This window comes from Eptatretus burgeri, chromosome 12, assembly GCF_056783735.1.
Source record: "Eptatretus burgeri isolate ZD-2024b chromosome 12, Ebu_testis_v1, whole genome shotgun sequence".
In the NCBI taxonomy this organism is placed as follows: Eukaryota; Metazoa; Chordata; class Myxini; order Myxiniformes; family Myxinidae; genus Eptatretus; species Eptatretus burgeri.
In genome coordinates this window covers 89,178,634-89,195,633 of record NC_140972.1, presented here as the reverse complement: position 1 = coordinate 89,195,633, position 17,000 = coordinate 89,178,634, and the positions used below count along the sequence as shown (strand labels likewise).

Here is a 17,000-nt window from a genome sequence, read left to right as displayed (position 1 = left end):
ATTATTCTACATGTATACCAATTTTGGTGCTTTTATGCAAATTTGAACAATTGATCTGAAATATCAGACTACGCTGCTGGACTATAAAAAACATTACGTGAGGGATGTAATAGAGGTGAAGAGAATGGAGAAAATAAACGTTCTCAGTTGAACTTTTTAGACACGGGAAGAAGGAAAGTTCGAATTGAAAACAGTCTTTTGAAGAAGAAGAAGAAGAAGAAGAAGAAGAAGAAGAAGAAGAAGAAGAAGAAGAAGAGTAGTGGATTATGGTACAATACCGCGAACCTCACGTGTGAAAGAGGAAGTTGTAACATTTTAAGAGACCGTTTTTTTAAATGTTTTGATAAAGATTATGGAACATTAGGAAAAGGAAAGGTTGAAGAAAAAATCTTGTAGGAGTTTAGTGAATTTGGATCAGCAAACGCAGAAGGAAACTGGTAGTTTGAAAGTTACAGGAAGAAGAAGAGGGGGGCAAAGAAACACGTGGTTACGGGAGGTGTAATGTGAGAGGTTAAAAGAATGAAGAATTTTTTTTTTTAAGGTTAGGTAAGATTAGGTAAAGGAAAGGTTGAAGTAAAATAATGAAGGTGGGTTGGTGGTGGTGGTGATTGTATGGCAGCTTAGCTGCCGGGGTAGCTATCATTTCTTGAAGCGCGACTGTGTCGCTGATGCAGTGCCCCTCTACCAGTACTCATTTCGCTGACCTCGGAAGGATGACAGGCTGAGTCAACCTCCTGGTGTATTAATTCAGTGGCCAACGGGGCTTGAACTCAGGACCCTAGGATCCCAAGCTGCCACCCTAACCACTGAGCCAACACCAGGCTGTGATGAAGGTGGGTTGACAAAAGTAGAAGGAAGATGGTAGATCGGCAAAAAAACGAGGAAGAAGAGTCGCTAAAACTTAATAATTTTTTTTAACACTTCATCGTTGTTCTTTTCTTGAATAAATGTGTCGGAGGGAAGATTTTAATCTAATTTGGTGCCCTGTCAAGCTCAGCTGGCCCCGCCCTTCCATGACATCATCTCGACCTCAGTTTCATAGTACCGTCTGACAACACCTTCTACATAATGATTTTGATTATCGTCACAATCTAGGGATTCTTGATATGAAAATTCTTCATCAAATTCACTTTCTCACGAGTCTGAAGCGAGTTGTGCGGCCATTATCCATTGTGTACTGGCAATTTTTCCCTTGATTACGTCATGGCAGTTTATCTGGATTTTTTTAGGGACGGCACCCAGTGGGTTTTATTTTTTAACTCTCACACCTCAAAATTTTTAGAATTAAAATCCACGTTCAACGTGTATTTCTGTGTCTGTGGACATTTAAGTGAAGTCTAGAAGGTTGGTATTCTGAGAATTAGCTTGCAACTAAAAATTTAACTTATTGTTCCCCTTTTTGATATATTGATGATAGCTTACAACATTAACTCGTGCACAAATGGCAATGATAGCTCTGATCTGGCCTTCACCGTGAATGCATATTTCACTTTCAACACTCAATGTTGTTTTACAGGTGCTCATCGTGGGTGGAGGTGATGGTGGTGTACTACGTGAGGTTGTGAAGCACCCGGAAGTGAAGCGTGTTACACTTTGTGAGATAGACAAGGTGCGTTCCTGAAGCCTGACCTGGCAGGTGTCTGTTACGTTTGGCTGTGTGCAGACCACTAGAAGGTAGAGCCGACATGAACCAATTGACCGTGAACCTACTTTGTTGCTTTAGGAGGTCACACGTGTGGCAAAGCTGCACCTCCCTTGGATGACAACAGCAATAGACCATGACAAAGTGACAGTGGTTAATGCTGAAGGATCTACCTTCCTACGGGAGAAGCAGCACAGCTATGATGTCATCATCACGGATGGTTCAGATCCCATTGGTACAGAGAGTATTTTTGTAGATACAGTACGATTGATGAAGTATTATTACTTACTACCTACACAATACATAAGCATTCATTTTAAAAGCACACAAATCGATTTGATGACGAGCACATCGAGGTCTTCATATAATCCTTCGGTATTGACAATGACGTCTGCCTTATTCTATCACTTTAACTCTAATCCTACCAACATATTTTACGACCTAATCTTAACATCCGGGGTCTTTCCAGACCCAAACTCAACTATTCAATTTCATTAAATCTGCCAAAGTTTCACATCAATGACTAAACATCACGGTGTTTTATTGATAAAGTCAACAAACATTCAAAAAAAATAAAAATCTAAAATTAACTGACCAACTGGGGACTTTTATGACCCCAACTCAGAAGCACTAAATTTCATTCAATCTGCTGAAGTTTCACATCAATGAGGAAACATGTTTTTGATTGGATGATGTTTTAGTGATAAAGTAAATAAATGTAAGCATTAAAAAAAAAAAATTTTAGAGGAATTCCTCGGTACAAATATCATGTGAAGTAATCATATATGCAAAAAAATTGAAAACAAACAACTGGGGTCTTTTTGGACCCCAGAAAGGATTTGCTTGTAACTCTGTGCAACAAGGTGAGATCTTAAAACATCATATATATATATATATATATATATATATATATATATATATATATATATATATATATATATTACTGACGTAGTAAACAAACAAATGAAACACATCGTCAGCTAACAGAAATAACACATCAAAATGTAGGCCTGGGGTCCAAAAAGACCCCTGCTGGTAGGATTAGAGTTTATGGGAAACGAAACTGGAATTGCAAAAACTAGGAATTACTAGTTTTGCTCATCGATCATCATTTAATCTCTCAATTCACATCACTGTACAGTAAGAAACAAAATACACCACTTAGCACCGAATTAAACTTCAGTGAATGTGCCCTGTAATTTATATACAGTTGCCAAGTCTTATTTGTGGGTCCACAGTTACTTCAATCACCGAAGGTGGACGGAAGATATGTTTTCACCCCTGTTTGTTTGTCTGTGAGTAGGATATCTCAAAAGGTTATGGACGGATTAGGATGAAACATGGGTGGACAGGTTGGGGGTGTGACAAGCACAAGCAGATTCGATTTTGATTCAGGTATGGATGCAGATCCAGCCTATCAGGGGATACAAAACGTAAACTGTTCAGCTTGGCGGAGGCATGCGCTCTACCAGTGCTATTCTAATTGGCTTATGAAACATTTAATATTATTGTACATCTTATGTTATGTCTTTGATAATGCTGATGTGTGGATGTTATTTATAAAATGTTATATTCCCTCTCCCTCTCCCTCTCCCTCTCCCTCTCCCTCTCCCTCTCCCTCTCCCTCTCCCTCTCCCTCTCCCTCTTCCTCTCCCTCTCCCTCTCCCTCTCTCTCTCCTCTCTCTCTCTCTGTTTTTACTGTGGCAGGACCTGCAAAGTCACTTTTTGAAGAGAATTACTATGAGCTACTCAAGCAGGCCCTGAAGCCTGGAGGACTGATCTGTCAACAGAGTAAGATGGCGGTACCATTTCACACCTGAAAACATAGTGACTATTCACAGTGCACCTCCACACATTGGAATTTCACAATCCAATCCCTCCAAGCCAGTATAACACAGCATGATGACCTTAAAAAAAAAATTATCATCTCTTGGTCTTTACAGAGTATTGGTGCTGCCAAAGCAATTCTGGGTAAGGGTAATGCTGGGTAGTTTGTTGGTGCCTTCCCAGCAGTTAGTCAAGGCAGGAGTTTTTATTTTGTTCATGGTGCTGCCAATAATTACCCTGGCTGAAGGATTCGGAGAGGGTATTGCATTTGGGTCCGTTTGTTAGTTGCAAAATCGAAGATTTTTCAAGTATATTGGTTAGTCGATTTTATTCTATCTCTCTGTTTGTCAAGCCTGGTGTTGGCTTAGTGGTTAGGGTGGTGGCTTGGGATCCCAGGGTCCTGAGTTCAAGCCCTGTTGGCTGCTGAATTAACACCAGGGGGTTGACTCAGCCTGTCATCCTTCCGCGGTCGGCGAAATGAGTACCAGTGTACTGGTCCCGGTGTATGCCCCGGTTAGAATAGGTGTACCATATCCCTGTGTGTCGTAAGAGGCGACCAGGGTTGGCGTCAGGAAGGGCATCCGGCCATAAAACATTGCCTCAAGAAAAAGCCCAACCCCTGCACAGCAGGGAAAATGGCTGTAAAAATGGGTTTTTATCTTGCCAAAACGATAAAAAAAATTCTGCAGAGCACAGTTATCATCGGAAATTTTTGTAACCGCATATCAGAGGCCTATAGAGGTCCCTTTCAGTGCACAAAATTTTGAAGGTCAAGGTCAAAGGTCAAGGTCACTTTGGCGCAAATCAGGGGAGTCGACGAAACCCTTATTTTTTGAGTAATTTTGATCGGATCGTCTTCAAACTTCATGGGAATATAGTTCATGGTCTGGCGCTCAGCTGATTCATTTTTGGTGGCGATTGGCCTTGACCTTCATATGTTTTTTTTTTGTTGTTTTTTTTTTGTTGTTCTGTAATCACGTATAAATCACTCTGCAGAGCACAGTTGTCATTGGAAATTTTTGTAACTTCTCATATCAGAGGCCTATAGAGGTCCCTTTCAGCGCATAAAATTTTGAAGGTCAAGGTCAAAGGTCAAGGTCACTTTGTCGCAAATCAGGGGAGTCGACGAAACCCTTATTTTTTGAGTAATTTTGATCGGATCGTCTTCAAACTTCATGGGAATATACTTCATGCTCTGGCGCTCAGCTGATTAAGTTTTGGTGGCGATTGGCCTTGACCTTCATGATTAGCGCCTCAGGTCAAACATATTTGATCCCAAGGTCAAATTTTCAAGTTTTAGGAACCATATCGTGTAGTACCTCAAATTGAACACCTCGATGAGTGCTTTCTAGATATGTCAAGCTTGAGACATTATGACGTCATTTGGTGACGTTATGAGGCAAAAGCATATTTTTCATGGTTACTCTGTAGAACGATTCTCATCGGAATCTCTTGTAGGCAGATATTCCTCAAGGAGTCGCTCCTGGTGGATAGCAGCTCTGTTCACCTCAGTGTGACCTTAAAGAAGTCACACGTGGTCACCTTTTGGCAAGATATGGGTCACCCTGCGGGTGACATTGGTTTATTTATTTATTTATTTTTGTCTGTTTGTCGCCTACAGGTCACAATTTTAAACCAATCTTCATGAAAATTCACCACATGGTAGAGTTTCTCATAAGGAAGAAGCCTATTGTTTTGAGGTGAAAAGGTCAACAACATAGCCCGAATTTCTAAAATCCTCAATTTTCATCCGATTGACTTGGGATTTGAAGAGGATTTATGTTTCAGGTCACTAAATTCAACTTGCCAAATATTTTTGAGGTCAACATGGACCAAAAGGTCGACATAGACCAAAGGTCAACAACTAAGATGGTATTTCTAAAATCCCAATTTTCATCCCATTGACTTGAAATTTGAAGAGGATTTATATATCAGGTCATTGAATTAAACCACCAATTATTTTGGACGTCCACATAGAACAAAAGGTCAACATAGGCTGAAATTCTGAAATTGTCAATTTTCATCCGATTCTCTAGAAATTTGAAGAGGAGTTGCATATTTGGACATTGAATTCAACCACCAATTATTTTTTGAGGTTAAATTTGTTTTATGGATTTTGCAAGTATCGTGCTCTGCACGACGTCTTCTTCTTGTTTGTCCGCACAGAACTTTCATGTTTTTCTCTGCAACCGCTTGTCAGATTGAGATGAAATTTTCACCATAGGAGCGACTACTCGTGTAGAATGTTTTGATGATAATTATGACATCATAGGTCACTTTCCTATTGGAAAGCAGGAAAACCTTTGGACCTCTATCACTGAAACAGTACCAAGGAAAAAAAATTGAAACTTGGCACATAGCAAGTACTCCTCATGGGGAATGTATGATTTTTTAATGGCGTCATAGGTGCCCTCGTTATGACATCATAATTGCAAATGTAGAATGCCACATCCAATCAGTATGAAAAATTTTGAGGGTCATTTAGGGATAAAATGGTCCCCAGAAAAAAAAAAATCATGCCGTCATCGGTCACGCGATTCGGCAGCAATATTGTATTTTTAATTTTAAAAACCTTCAAAAATCCTCTTCTCTTGCTGAACAGATAGAGGTGAAACTTTACACGTATGACCGCCTGTCCATGAGGAACAAAAGGTTCACACATATGATGTCATTGGTTAGCCATATTGGATTTACCCTAAAACTTATAAAAATACACCGCTCAAAAGAAGTCTTGGTGAGGGTTTGCAATCTCTGCTGTTTTTATTGTTTGCCTATGTTTCATGAAGGACACCATGGGATATTCAACGTCCATCGACTAATGCTGGCAGATGAGACACCCAGTTTAACGTCGATCCGAGGGAGGGCATACAAACTGATGAATCACTCTGCCTGTGAAAGGCCAGGATGACAGTTTATAGCTGGGCCGAGATTCAAACCCAGGCAAGACAGCTCAGAGACTAGTGCGTGCCCCTCGAGGTTATCCTGCCAGCCAAATATTTATTTTTAGGCCATGGGCCAGATTGGTGATCATTACCATCTCGGGTGGCAAAGGTTGACTGTACTTTTTGGGAAGATCTTTGTCTTGGCCAACTTTTTGGGTATGATTGCCACTCCAAATCGGTAGCTTTATTGTAGTTTTTTGGGGAAAATAGGCATTTTTGGGTGAAAATCGTGTTTTTGAAATTTCAACTGTAGAAAAAATATCTGTGACAAAACAACATATTTGAGACTTGGAATAAATAGCTATGTAAAATACAACCATTTTGGTGTGCTTTGTGTTGGGTTTCAATTGCCGGTTACCATGGCAACAACCATTTTAGGGTAAAAAACATGGTTTTTGATGGTGAAACTTTAAAAATTCATATCTCAGAAATGAAAAATGATTTTTGAACCATTTAAATGATAAACACATCCCGATGCATCAGGGCAGTTTTTAAATACCATAGTATGAGGGTAGGTTTAAGATAAATATATTGTTTTAGGGTAAAAACATCACATTTTGAATTGCATTTCTTGCTAATCTGACAGAAAACCCCGTTTTTTGAGATAAGAGGACTGTTTTTATTTTATCAACTTCACAGAGTATCCAAAGTCTACATGTATTTATATGTCACTTTACATGTACTAGTATAGGTTGTCTGAGTTACCTAGTTCAAATAGATTGGCGTTGCCATGGAAACGATCAATTTTGTGGGTAAACGTTTTTTGACGGTAAAAGTTGAAATATTCATTGCTTGCAAGTGAAATAATATTTTTCAGAGATCTGAAGGCTAAAACCACTCCGATGCACACAGAAAGTTGTTTATTTCGATGTATAGGGCAGGTTGTCAACAAACTATCTCGTTTTAGGGTGAAACCATCAACTATTCAATAGCATTCATCGATAGAATTGTCAAAGCAGAGATTTTGAGAAGTCTTTGGTTTTAAAGATTTTTCAATCGTACCATACATCAAAAGTCCATTTTGGCTAACAATTTATATGAATTCTCTCTTATGGCAATCAATAAGTTGAACTAGACTGACATTTCCATGGCAACGGCAATATTGTGAAGTGTATTTAAATACTAGTGTTTTTACATCTTTTTTTTCTTTTCAGGTGACTGATTGATCATGGAAGAGTCATTGCCTCCCCCAAAGCGGTCACGTACCGACTGTGTTATCCACTGCACTGATGACGATACTGATCTTGTGTCACCAATAGAGTTCAAGAATATCAGTCGAGGGCACAAAATTAGGCAATGGCAGAAATTCTTGCGCAGTTCGTCAAACAAAACCTGTTTCATCCGATTCGTCGTAGATGAATGGAAAAGGCCAGAGAACAGACTCAAACTGGGAATGAAAGTTCTGTACGTTACATGTGAGGAACGATGCTTCAAGCTTGTCAAGGACCAATGGGAAGAAGTCATTGAAATGAAGTCTATTCAGGAAGAGGCAGACACTCGTATCTTTCTGCATGCCAGCAGAGCAGCAGAAAATGGGTGCAACGCTATTGTGATAACTGCTGAAGACACGGACATTCTGGTACTTTGCATTGGTTTCAGCAAAATCATCCGTTCACCCATGTATCAGAAGGTTGGAACAAAAACTCGGCAAAAGTACATTGACATAACCAAGATTTCCAACGCCCTTGGTGAAGATGTCTGCAAGGCCTTAATTGGCTTGCACGCCTTTACGGGGTGCATTACGGTCAGTGCATTTGCCAGAAAGGGAAAACTGAATGCACTAAAAGTTACCAAGAAGACCGTGGACTATCAGCAGTGCTTCAGTGAGCTTGGACGGTCATGGCAAATGTCCAATGAACTGTTTGCAAAGCTTGAAGCATTCACCTGCCATCTCCATGTTTCTAACAGAGCGATAGTTGAAGTCAACCAGTGTCGTTATCAGCTCTTCACATCAAAGAGGGGCAACATGATTTCAGCACAATTGCCACCATGCAGAGATTGCCTGTTCCAGCATGCCAAGCGGGGTCATCTGAAGCGTGTGTGCCGTGGGGCGCCGGCCACCGTTAAGGTCATGGACGGCGATGTGCGAGGCAACCCGGGGCGGAACCGGCAGCCGTTGTTGAGCCTGTTTTCAATTGGCCCGGCGGCGGCGCGCCCGATGACGGTGGAAATCGAAGTGAACAAAACGCCGATCACGTTTCAGGTCGATACGGGAGCGGCTGTGTCGATCATCGGCGAACAGACCGCACGTAGACTCAACGGCCTGAAGCTTATCAGGTCCGACCTCATGCTGTTCACGTACACCTGCGAGAAGATAACGCCAGTCGGGATGGCAGACGTGTCTGTGAGGTACCAAGGCCAGGTCGCCACGCTTCCGTTGTACGTCGTGCGTTGGAGGGGACCGTATCTCCTCGGCCGAGACTGGCTGTCCCGCATCAGGCTAGACTGGACCGCAGTTCACCTTGTGCAACCCGTGCCGAGCCGGTGGGAGGATCAGTTGGAGAAGATTCTTCAAAGACATCAAGGTTTGTTTTGCGACGACCTTGGGAAACTCAAGGGCGTGGAGGCAAAGCTCTTCCTGAAGGAGGGGGTGGTTCCTCATTTTTGTAAACCACGACCGGTGCCGTATGCCCTGCGGGACAAGGTCAAGGGTGAACTGGATAGGCTGGAGGCCTGTGGAGTGATCAAACGGGTGTCGTACTCAGATTGGGCCACCCCGGTTGTCACGGTGCTGAAACGGAATGGAGACGTCCGATTGTGCGGGGACTTCAAATCCACAGTTAACCCGGGGCTCAGCGTGGAGCAATATCCACTGCCGTCAATCGATGAAATATATGCGCGATTGGCGGGGAGTCAATACTTCACGAAGCTAGACCTGCGTGATGCATATTTTCACCTGCCGATGGATCCCGGGAGTAGCGAGCTTTTGACAATCAACACGTGTCAAGGGCTCTATCGATATACCCGACTCTGTTTTGGGATTGCTTCGGCCCCAGCCTTGTGGCAGAAAGCCATGGATCAGGTTTGCATTGGCCTGCCCGCTCAGACCTACCTGGACGATGTGCTCATTGCGAGGAAAACGGCGGACGAGCACCTTGCGAACATTGCCCAAGTGCTGACAAAGCTAGAAGCGTGCGGCCTGCGCTTGAACAGGGACAAGTGCGCGTTCTTCAAGCAGCGCTTGGAATACCTCAGGCACATCATCACGCCGGAAGGGCTGTTGAAAGGTCCTCGGAAGGTGGAGGCGATTCAACACATGCCACCGCCTCGCGACAAGACGCAGCTGCGCTCGTTCATTGGTATGGCCCAGTATTACCAAAGGTTCGTGCGCGGGCTCAGCTCACAACTTGCGCCGTTAACACGGTTGCTCAGGAAGGACGAGCGCTGGGCTTGGGGGCCTGCACACCAGGCGTCGTTCGACCGCGTCAAGCCGCTGCTCACAGAGGATACGGTCCTCGTGCACTACGAGCCTGCGCGCCCGCTCTTATTGGCATGCGACAGCTCTGCATATGGCATCAGGGCAGTGCTCTCCCACAGGATGGACGATGGTTCCGAGCGGCCTGTTTGTTTTGCATCCCGGACCCTGTCCGCAGCAGAGTGGGAATATGCCCAGATCGAGCGCGAGGCTCTCAGCCTCGTCTGGGGTGTGCGGAGGTTTCATCAATACCTGCTGGGGCGGCATTTCACTTTGCAGACGAATCACAAACCGCTTCAATTCATTCTGAGACCCGAACGCGGGGTACCGGTGGTAGCGGCCGCGCGAATACAGCGGTGGTGTCTGTTTCTTGCTGCTTACGATTATGATATTCAGTTCCAAAGCACCGAGAAGCATGCTAACTGCGACGGGCTCTCACGCTTGCCGTGTGCGGAGGGTCCAGCTGCGTCTGAGTCGGCCGACCGGGTCGATGTGTTCGCGCTGGGCCAGATCCAAAGCGGGCCGATCACGGCCAGACAGGTCGCGGTGGAATCGGCTCGTGATCCGGTGCTCGCCCGTGTCGTCCAAGCGATTTCTACGGGAATTGGAGCGATCTACCTTCGACACCGGCATTTCAACCTTTCACGTCGCTTGCATCGGAGCTGTCGTTGGTCCAACGGTGCATTATGTGGGGAATGAGGACGGTGATTCCACCGAAGTTCAGGCAGCGGTGTTTGGAAGAACTGCATGTCAGTCACCTTGGCGTCGTGAAGACCAAGAGTCTTGCTCGTAGCCTGTTGCGGTGGCCGGGGTTGGACAAAGACATTGAGCAGTTGGTTAAGCGTTGCGCCACGTGTCAAACAGATGCTGATAACCCGCGTCGAGCCGCGGGGCTATGGCCGACCCCACACAGAGCCTGACAGAGGGTCCATGTAGATTTTGCGGAGCCGGTTAATGGCAAAATGTTTTTGATTGTGATCGATGCATTCTCTAAATGGCCAGAGGTTGTAGTAATGCAGCATACATCAGCAAACATTACAGTAGAGAAACTGCGGACGATCTTTGCTAATAAAGGATTACCGGAGATCCTGGTCTCTGATAACGGGCCGTAATTCATCGCAGGTGTATTTGATGAGTTTATGCGTCAAAATGGTATTCGACATTTAAGGTCCGCACCGTATCATCCTGAGACGAATGGGCAGGCTGAGTCGTTTGTTAAGATGTTGAAACGGGCTTTGCGCGGGGCGGGGGGGGGGGGTGTTGCACCTGTGCAGACAGTGGTCGATGTCTTTTTGCTCCATTACAGGAATGCGATTCATCCTGTCACGGGTGATTCTCCTGCCATTCGTCTCTATGGACGGGCATTGCGGTCCAGACTGGATTTGCTGCGACCTGGAGGGTCGGGGAGTGGGACGGTGTCGCGTCTGACGCTGCTGCGCGGTTTCGATGTGGGACAGCGGGTAATGGTGTGCGATTATTTCCACGGTTCCAAATGGGTGCCGGCTGTGGTCTCTGTGGTACTGGGGCCGGCGAATTGTACGGTGCGGACTGATGGTGGGGAGGTGTGGAAGCGGCACGTGGACCAAATGCATGATTGCTGTTCAGCGTCACCGCCCCCCCCCACACCCCCCCGGGCCGAACGATGTGGGGCCCCCAACTGTAATGTCGCCGTGGCCAGACGTTGTATCGCCAGAGCCGGATTTGCCGACGCCCAGGTTGTCTTCGCCTGATTCAGTCCTGCCCGGGACGTCGGGCAGGCTGGTCGGCCGGGGGCGGTTGTTATTGCGGATGGCGCGAGTCCGGCGAGGGTGTAACCTCGACCGAGCCGGGAGGCGTCTGAGCCTGGGCTGTCTGGCGGCGCTGCCCGTCCGAGGCGGGTCAGGGTGCGGCCGCGGTACTTGGAGGATTATGAGTGTTGATTGGTTTCGGTTGGTCATGTTATGATTGTCCTTTCATCATTTGTCTTGTCATTTTACGAGGGGAGGAGTGTGCTGTATCACGTGATTGGGTTTTCGTATATCATGACTCGCCCGCTAGGGGTGGCAGGAATGTACATCCGAACGCGCAATAAAGCGGAGTTGATGCTAACACTCTTGCTTCTCGTGTTCCACTGCACCTCGTACACCATAATTACCAAGCAGCCATATGGCGTAGATCCCTTAAATGCACTCCTGAAGTAATCCCACCAACAGATTGTGGATGGTCTACAGATGACAGTGGTGACCTTGAGATTCTCTGGATGACTGGTCCACCAGCTCCATCAGCTGTTTTGGAGCTCATGAGCTGTAGCTGTGTACGTCACTGTGTTGTAAAGGACTGTACGTGCATCCGAAATGGACTGAAATGCACTAAGATGTGTGACAACCAATATGAGGATGACGAAGCAGACACAGACGTAACCGTATATGCAGATGAAGAAAGTGATGATGATGATAGCGATCAAGGAATGTAAATCTAAGACACTTACACGACAGCTGCCTGCAGGTTATTCTACCTATTGAACAAACAAACAGCCTTAGCGTGTCAGGGTGGTAGCTCGCATTCAAATTGCTCGAAAATATTACATTTCTACCAAGTTATGGATTTTTAAACTTTCACCGTCAAAAAATGTGTTTTATCCCAAAATTGGTCGTCTCCATGGCAACGTCAATCTATTTGAACTAGGTTTCTCATCCAACCCCGTATGCTAATACATCTACAGTGATAAATGGACTTTTGATACTTTGTAAAATTGAGAAATATTTAAAATGCTCAAAAAACTGGGTTTTCTCTCCAATTACCGAGAAATGCAATTCAAAATGTGATGTTTTTACCCTAAAACGATATATTTATCTTAAACCTACCCTCATACTATGGAATTTAAAAACTGCCCAGATGCATCATATGTGTTTATCGTTTAAATGGTTCAGAAATCATTTTTCATTTCTGAGATATGAATTTTTAAGTTTCACTATCAAAAACCATGTTTTTTACCTTAAAATGGCTGTTGCCATGGTAACCGGCGATTGAAATCCAACACAAAGCACACCAAAATGGTTGTACTTTACATAGCTATTTATTCCAAGTCTCAAATATGTTGTTTTGTTGCAGATATTTTTTCTACAGTTGAAATTTCAAAAAACACGATTTTGTCCCAAAAATGCCTATTCTCCCAAAAAACTACAATAAAGCTACCGATTTGGAGTGGCAATCATACCCAAAAAGTTTGCCCAGACAAAGATCTTTCCAAAAAGTACAGTCAACCTTTGCCACCCGAGATGGTAATGAGAAGTCCATTTTGGGTGATTGGCCCATGTCCTATTTATATCAGAAGTAAAATCCAAAGTCATTGTCGCCATGATTTGCTGGCTTCGTTTATCAGAATATTGTAAAGTGATAGCCTGTATTGTATCTTTGACAGCCTCAGCAGCAGCTTCCCCAAAACCTTCACTCGTCTTGGGATTATTTGGTGTTAAATATCTCACACATCTTAGCTGGAGCAAGATATCCTGAAATTGCCATTCTGGTTGATTACATAATTTATCTTCCAGTACGTCTCACCGTGTGCCGGTATTTTGAGTCGCATGTACTTGGAAAGTTTAGGATGGTGTTGACTGCCATGCACCCATAAAGACACCTATGAGCTGTGTATGTGCAATGAGCTAAAACATTTGAACGCTTGACATGTCCCCGAAATGAATTGTTTTGCTGCTCATAACCAAACATTATCTCATGCTCATTATAGCTCCCTTACTATTAATTCTCATGCCTGCCCCACAGCCGAGTCTCCCTGGCTGTTTCCTCACTTGCTCAGAAACTTGGGCACAATCTGTCGCCAAATTTATCCTGAAGTGCGGCTGGCGGTTGCCTCCATGCCCACATATCCCTGTGGGGAGATGGGATACCTCCTCTGCAGCTTGCATACGGTACAAACGCCTTGCGCACATGCACCTACATGTCCATTACATCGCTATCTGTTGATATTTGTTGGAGAATCACATGCCAATATTGCTTCCACTTCTATTAAACAAGGTAACACTAAATAGTTTTATGCTCTACAACATTCAAAAAAATCCTTGTAGAATTATAGTGCATTTAGGTTTTGTGATTATAAAGTCCAGAAAAGTTTTTTTTTTTTTTTTTCAATGTCAAACACTTTTCGACTGTATGATTGATTTATATATCTTATGGACAGAGCATGTATTGGCATCGAGGTTAAACACAACTCACTTGTATTTGATGATCCAATCTGTGTTCATTGTTTTTAGAAACCGCTGAATGAACCACAGCGTGTGCTCACGGAGGTCCAGCAGCAGGAGATGGGCCTGAGATTTTACACACCAGAAATGCACAAAGCAGTGTTCACTCTTCCTTCCTTTGCTCACAAGGTGAAATGGTGAAACGCTCGCTTGCTTGTGTGAGCACAGTTTTGCACTTTGAAATGTGGTCAAACAATCCGTTGTAAATTTATTCTCCCCCATATTAGTTCAAGCTTTTTTGAAAGATTAGTGTAATGCAAGCAGCACAAGAACCGAAAGCCAAATCTGTCCTCCACTGATATGATGTTATTTGGTCATGTGATCCACTAGCTCTTTTTGGAATTTGTATTTGATCTATTGCTCGTTTTATCTCACCATTGCAATGAAACTCAAATATTGTACTCGTACAACAACTTAGGGGACTGGCCCAGAGGTGCAATTCTTGCTTGTGAGTTGTATCGTCGAGGTTAGATTCTCCCATAGAACTGGATCTGAAAACAAACTTTTTTCACCGATGACTCCACCTGCTGTCAAAGCATCCCTCATCCTTCAGATAGGCAGATAGCAGCCTCTTCCCTCTTGGCAGATCTTGATAGAATCACAAGCGCGTCCAACACTTAGAATATTTCTTTCAATGCTAACAAATCTCACATTCTCATCCTATCACTCAGAATGATCATCAAACGAACCCACTTATTTCCTTGGTCATCCACTAGAAGAGGTTCTTTTCCACAAAGAGCAATGGTGTTTTTTTCACCACGGGATCCTTTAACGTCCACCAACGAACAGTGTGGGCAGACAGGTCCTCCAGATTAAAATCCTTCCGAAAGACGGTGAACATGTTCTTACCTCTGACTGCCTGCAAAACACCAAGGTGACTGTTTATAGCTGCGTCGATTCAAACCTAGGCTAGACAGCTTAAAGGCAAGTGTGCACACCTCTCGGCCATCCTACCAGCCAGCCCCTTTTACCAAACATTTGTGAAAAATTGGTCATATTTCGAATCTGATGGTAAATCACAAAAGTTGGAAATTTGTTCAGAGCAGTATTTTCACAAATCCAACTGAGTTGTGACCACATGATCAATTTTGTACCTTGTGAACATAACATACAACTTGCTATAACTTTTGATTTTCCTTCACAATATGGTTAATGGCTCAATTTTCTTCTGACTTGCATAATGGTTTGTTTAAACTCCCAAGCTTGAAACTGTTTTATTTCATCTTTAAATGATTACACAACGTTCCTTCAGTGGATGAATATTTTATTATTTTTCAGATCTTTTACGGAAGCAATGACAGCGAAGAGAAGCCAAACTGAATATTTTAATACCAGAATAAAGAAAGTTCTGCTCGATTCAGATGGGGCCAATGCTGCAGGACTTTAAAGCAGCCTGACATTGTGGACCATGAGGGCATTGTGTGTTGTGCAACATGTTTTGAAATAAATAAATGAAGTTGATGGTAAAATTGTCCTTGGAATGAGAACAAATAAGATATTGGATGCTTTGATTGCATAAGGATTTCTAAATGGAAGTGTTGTGTGATTGATGAAGGGAACGTGTTTTCATTCAGTTGGCAAATAAATGGGACTGTGTATATTGGTTACCCTGAGAATGTCATTCCTACTGTTATAAATCGATTGTGCTGTTCTGTGTACTTGTTTCAAGGTCAAAAACGTGTTTTTTTTTTATTTTATTTTGTGGGAGGGGAGGAGGGGGGGGCACAGAGAACCCAGAGCTAGCTTGTGAAAGAATACCACGGACCGTGTCACATAGCATAGATTACTCTTGCAACAGGGAAAATCTCAGGGTAAGTCGTCCTGTCAAACTTGCACTGAGGAGGCAGTGAATATTAATTTTAAGACAATATAGAGTAAGTTTTTTTTTTTTTTGTGTGTGTGTGTGTGTGTAAAAATCTCCTGTTTGAGTGAGGCTGGGTGAGGACTTGGACATAAAGGCACAACTGGAAAACGCATTGCGCTTTAGAAGAAAACAGCACGGACTGTTTGGCCAGTGGATGACAGGTCATGGCGGTGAGATCAGCTGTGGAGCCTTGGAGTAAGGCGTAACTTTTTTTTGGGGACCGCCCCATGGGGCGGGATGGCCCAGAAGTTGGCATGCCCACCGATGGCTCATGAGCCTTTTTGGGTGGCACCAAAGTTTGAGGACCATAACCATGCCTGAGTGCAGTTCTGTTGTAGTCCTGGTTTTAGTGTTGAACTTGGGCTTTGAAGGGTTAGCATCTCTCTCCACACTCGCTCTCTTTGCTTCATCCCCCGGATGGGATAGCCACACCTGGAGACGTGCACACCATCTTACTGCGCCATCATGTTCATCCTGCTTCTGGGACACCTCATCATGCTCGCCCCAAGCCTGCATATCGACCAGCTTCGTGCCAGTTGCTAGTCCTTCTCTGTCCCATTGTTTCATGTGACTCCGTTAGTTATGCGGGACTTTCAAAATGACGTACAAATTCTAAATGAGGCCTTATGTGCGATTTGTATGTTTTACATTTTTTTGGGTTCGGTTCGCAGGGCACTTTTAACCCACCATCGCTCGCGTGAAATCTGTGATTACAATCGTCCAACAAACATAATTTTCAGCATTAAGATGAAAAAGTGGCTAGTTCAGGATGGTTTACCATAATTGTGTTCCTGAATGAAAATCTGACTCGTGGAAATATAGGAACACAATAATATCCGTGGATGAGAGGCGTTGGGTTCGTACCATTTCCTGTTAATACAGCGAGCTTGCAGCAAGTGTGGCTGGAACACACAGACACACTAACGGACATTTTTTCCTTTCACCAAGAGATGCAAAAATTGAGGATAATTTCTCTTTTGGCCCCGGAACCAAACGAAATATATAAACTTGTAACGGCACTCACAGTCCATACAACTCCCACTCCCCCACCCTCCTCCTCTGCAACATGATT

The 17,000-nt window shown here is 43.8% G+C and overlaps 2 protein-coding genes across 2 annotated transcripts in view; one reads left to right on the top strand and one right to left on the bottom strand.

The window, feature by feature from the left end:
- LOC147016098 (uncharacterized) overlaps window positions 1–17,000 on the bottom strand; it is a 209,224-nt gene that overhangs the window by 11,855 nt on the left and 180,369 nt on the right. Inside the window, exon 22 of the mRNA XM_085849143.1 lies at window positions 1,630–1,754. Within this exon, the coding sequence (XP_085705269.1) occupies window positions 1,630–1,754 (125 nt within the window). The remainder of the gene's footprint in view (window positions 1–1,629; window positions 1,755–17,000) is intronic.
- SRM (spermidine synthase) lies at window positions 1,462–15,669 on the top strand. Its single transcript, XM_085848797.1, has 6 exons — window positions 1,462–1,609; window positions 1,724–1,877; window positions 3,350–3,433; window positions 13,586–13,731; window positions 14,074–14,193; window positions 15,343–15,669. Exons 1-6 carry the CDS (start codon window positions 1,478–1,480, stop codon window positions 15,382–15,384), a joined length of 678 nt encoding a protein of 225 aa, XP_085704923.1. The 5' UTR covers window positions 1,462–1,477; the 3' UTR covers window positions 15,385–15,669.

Excerpts from the sequence above, each read along its gene's own strand:
- SRM (XM_085848797.1), top strand. The coding sequence starts at position 1,478 with ATGCATATTTCACTTTCAACACTCAATGTTGTTTTACAGGTGCTCATC. Across the intron at positions 1,610-1,723 it reads CACTTTGTGAGATAGACAAG|GAGGTCACACGTGTGGCAAA; the intron begins GTGCGTTCCTGA and ends TTGTTGCTTTAG. Across the intron at positions 13,732-14,073 it reads TCCTCTGCAGCTTGCATACG|AAACCGCTGAATGAACCACA; the intron begins GTACAAACGCCT and ends CATTGTTTTTAG.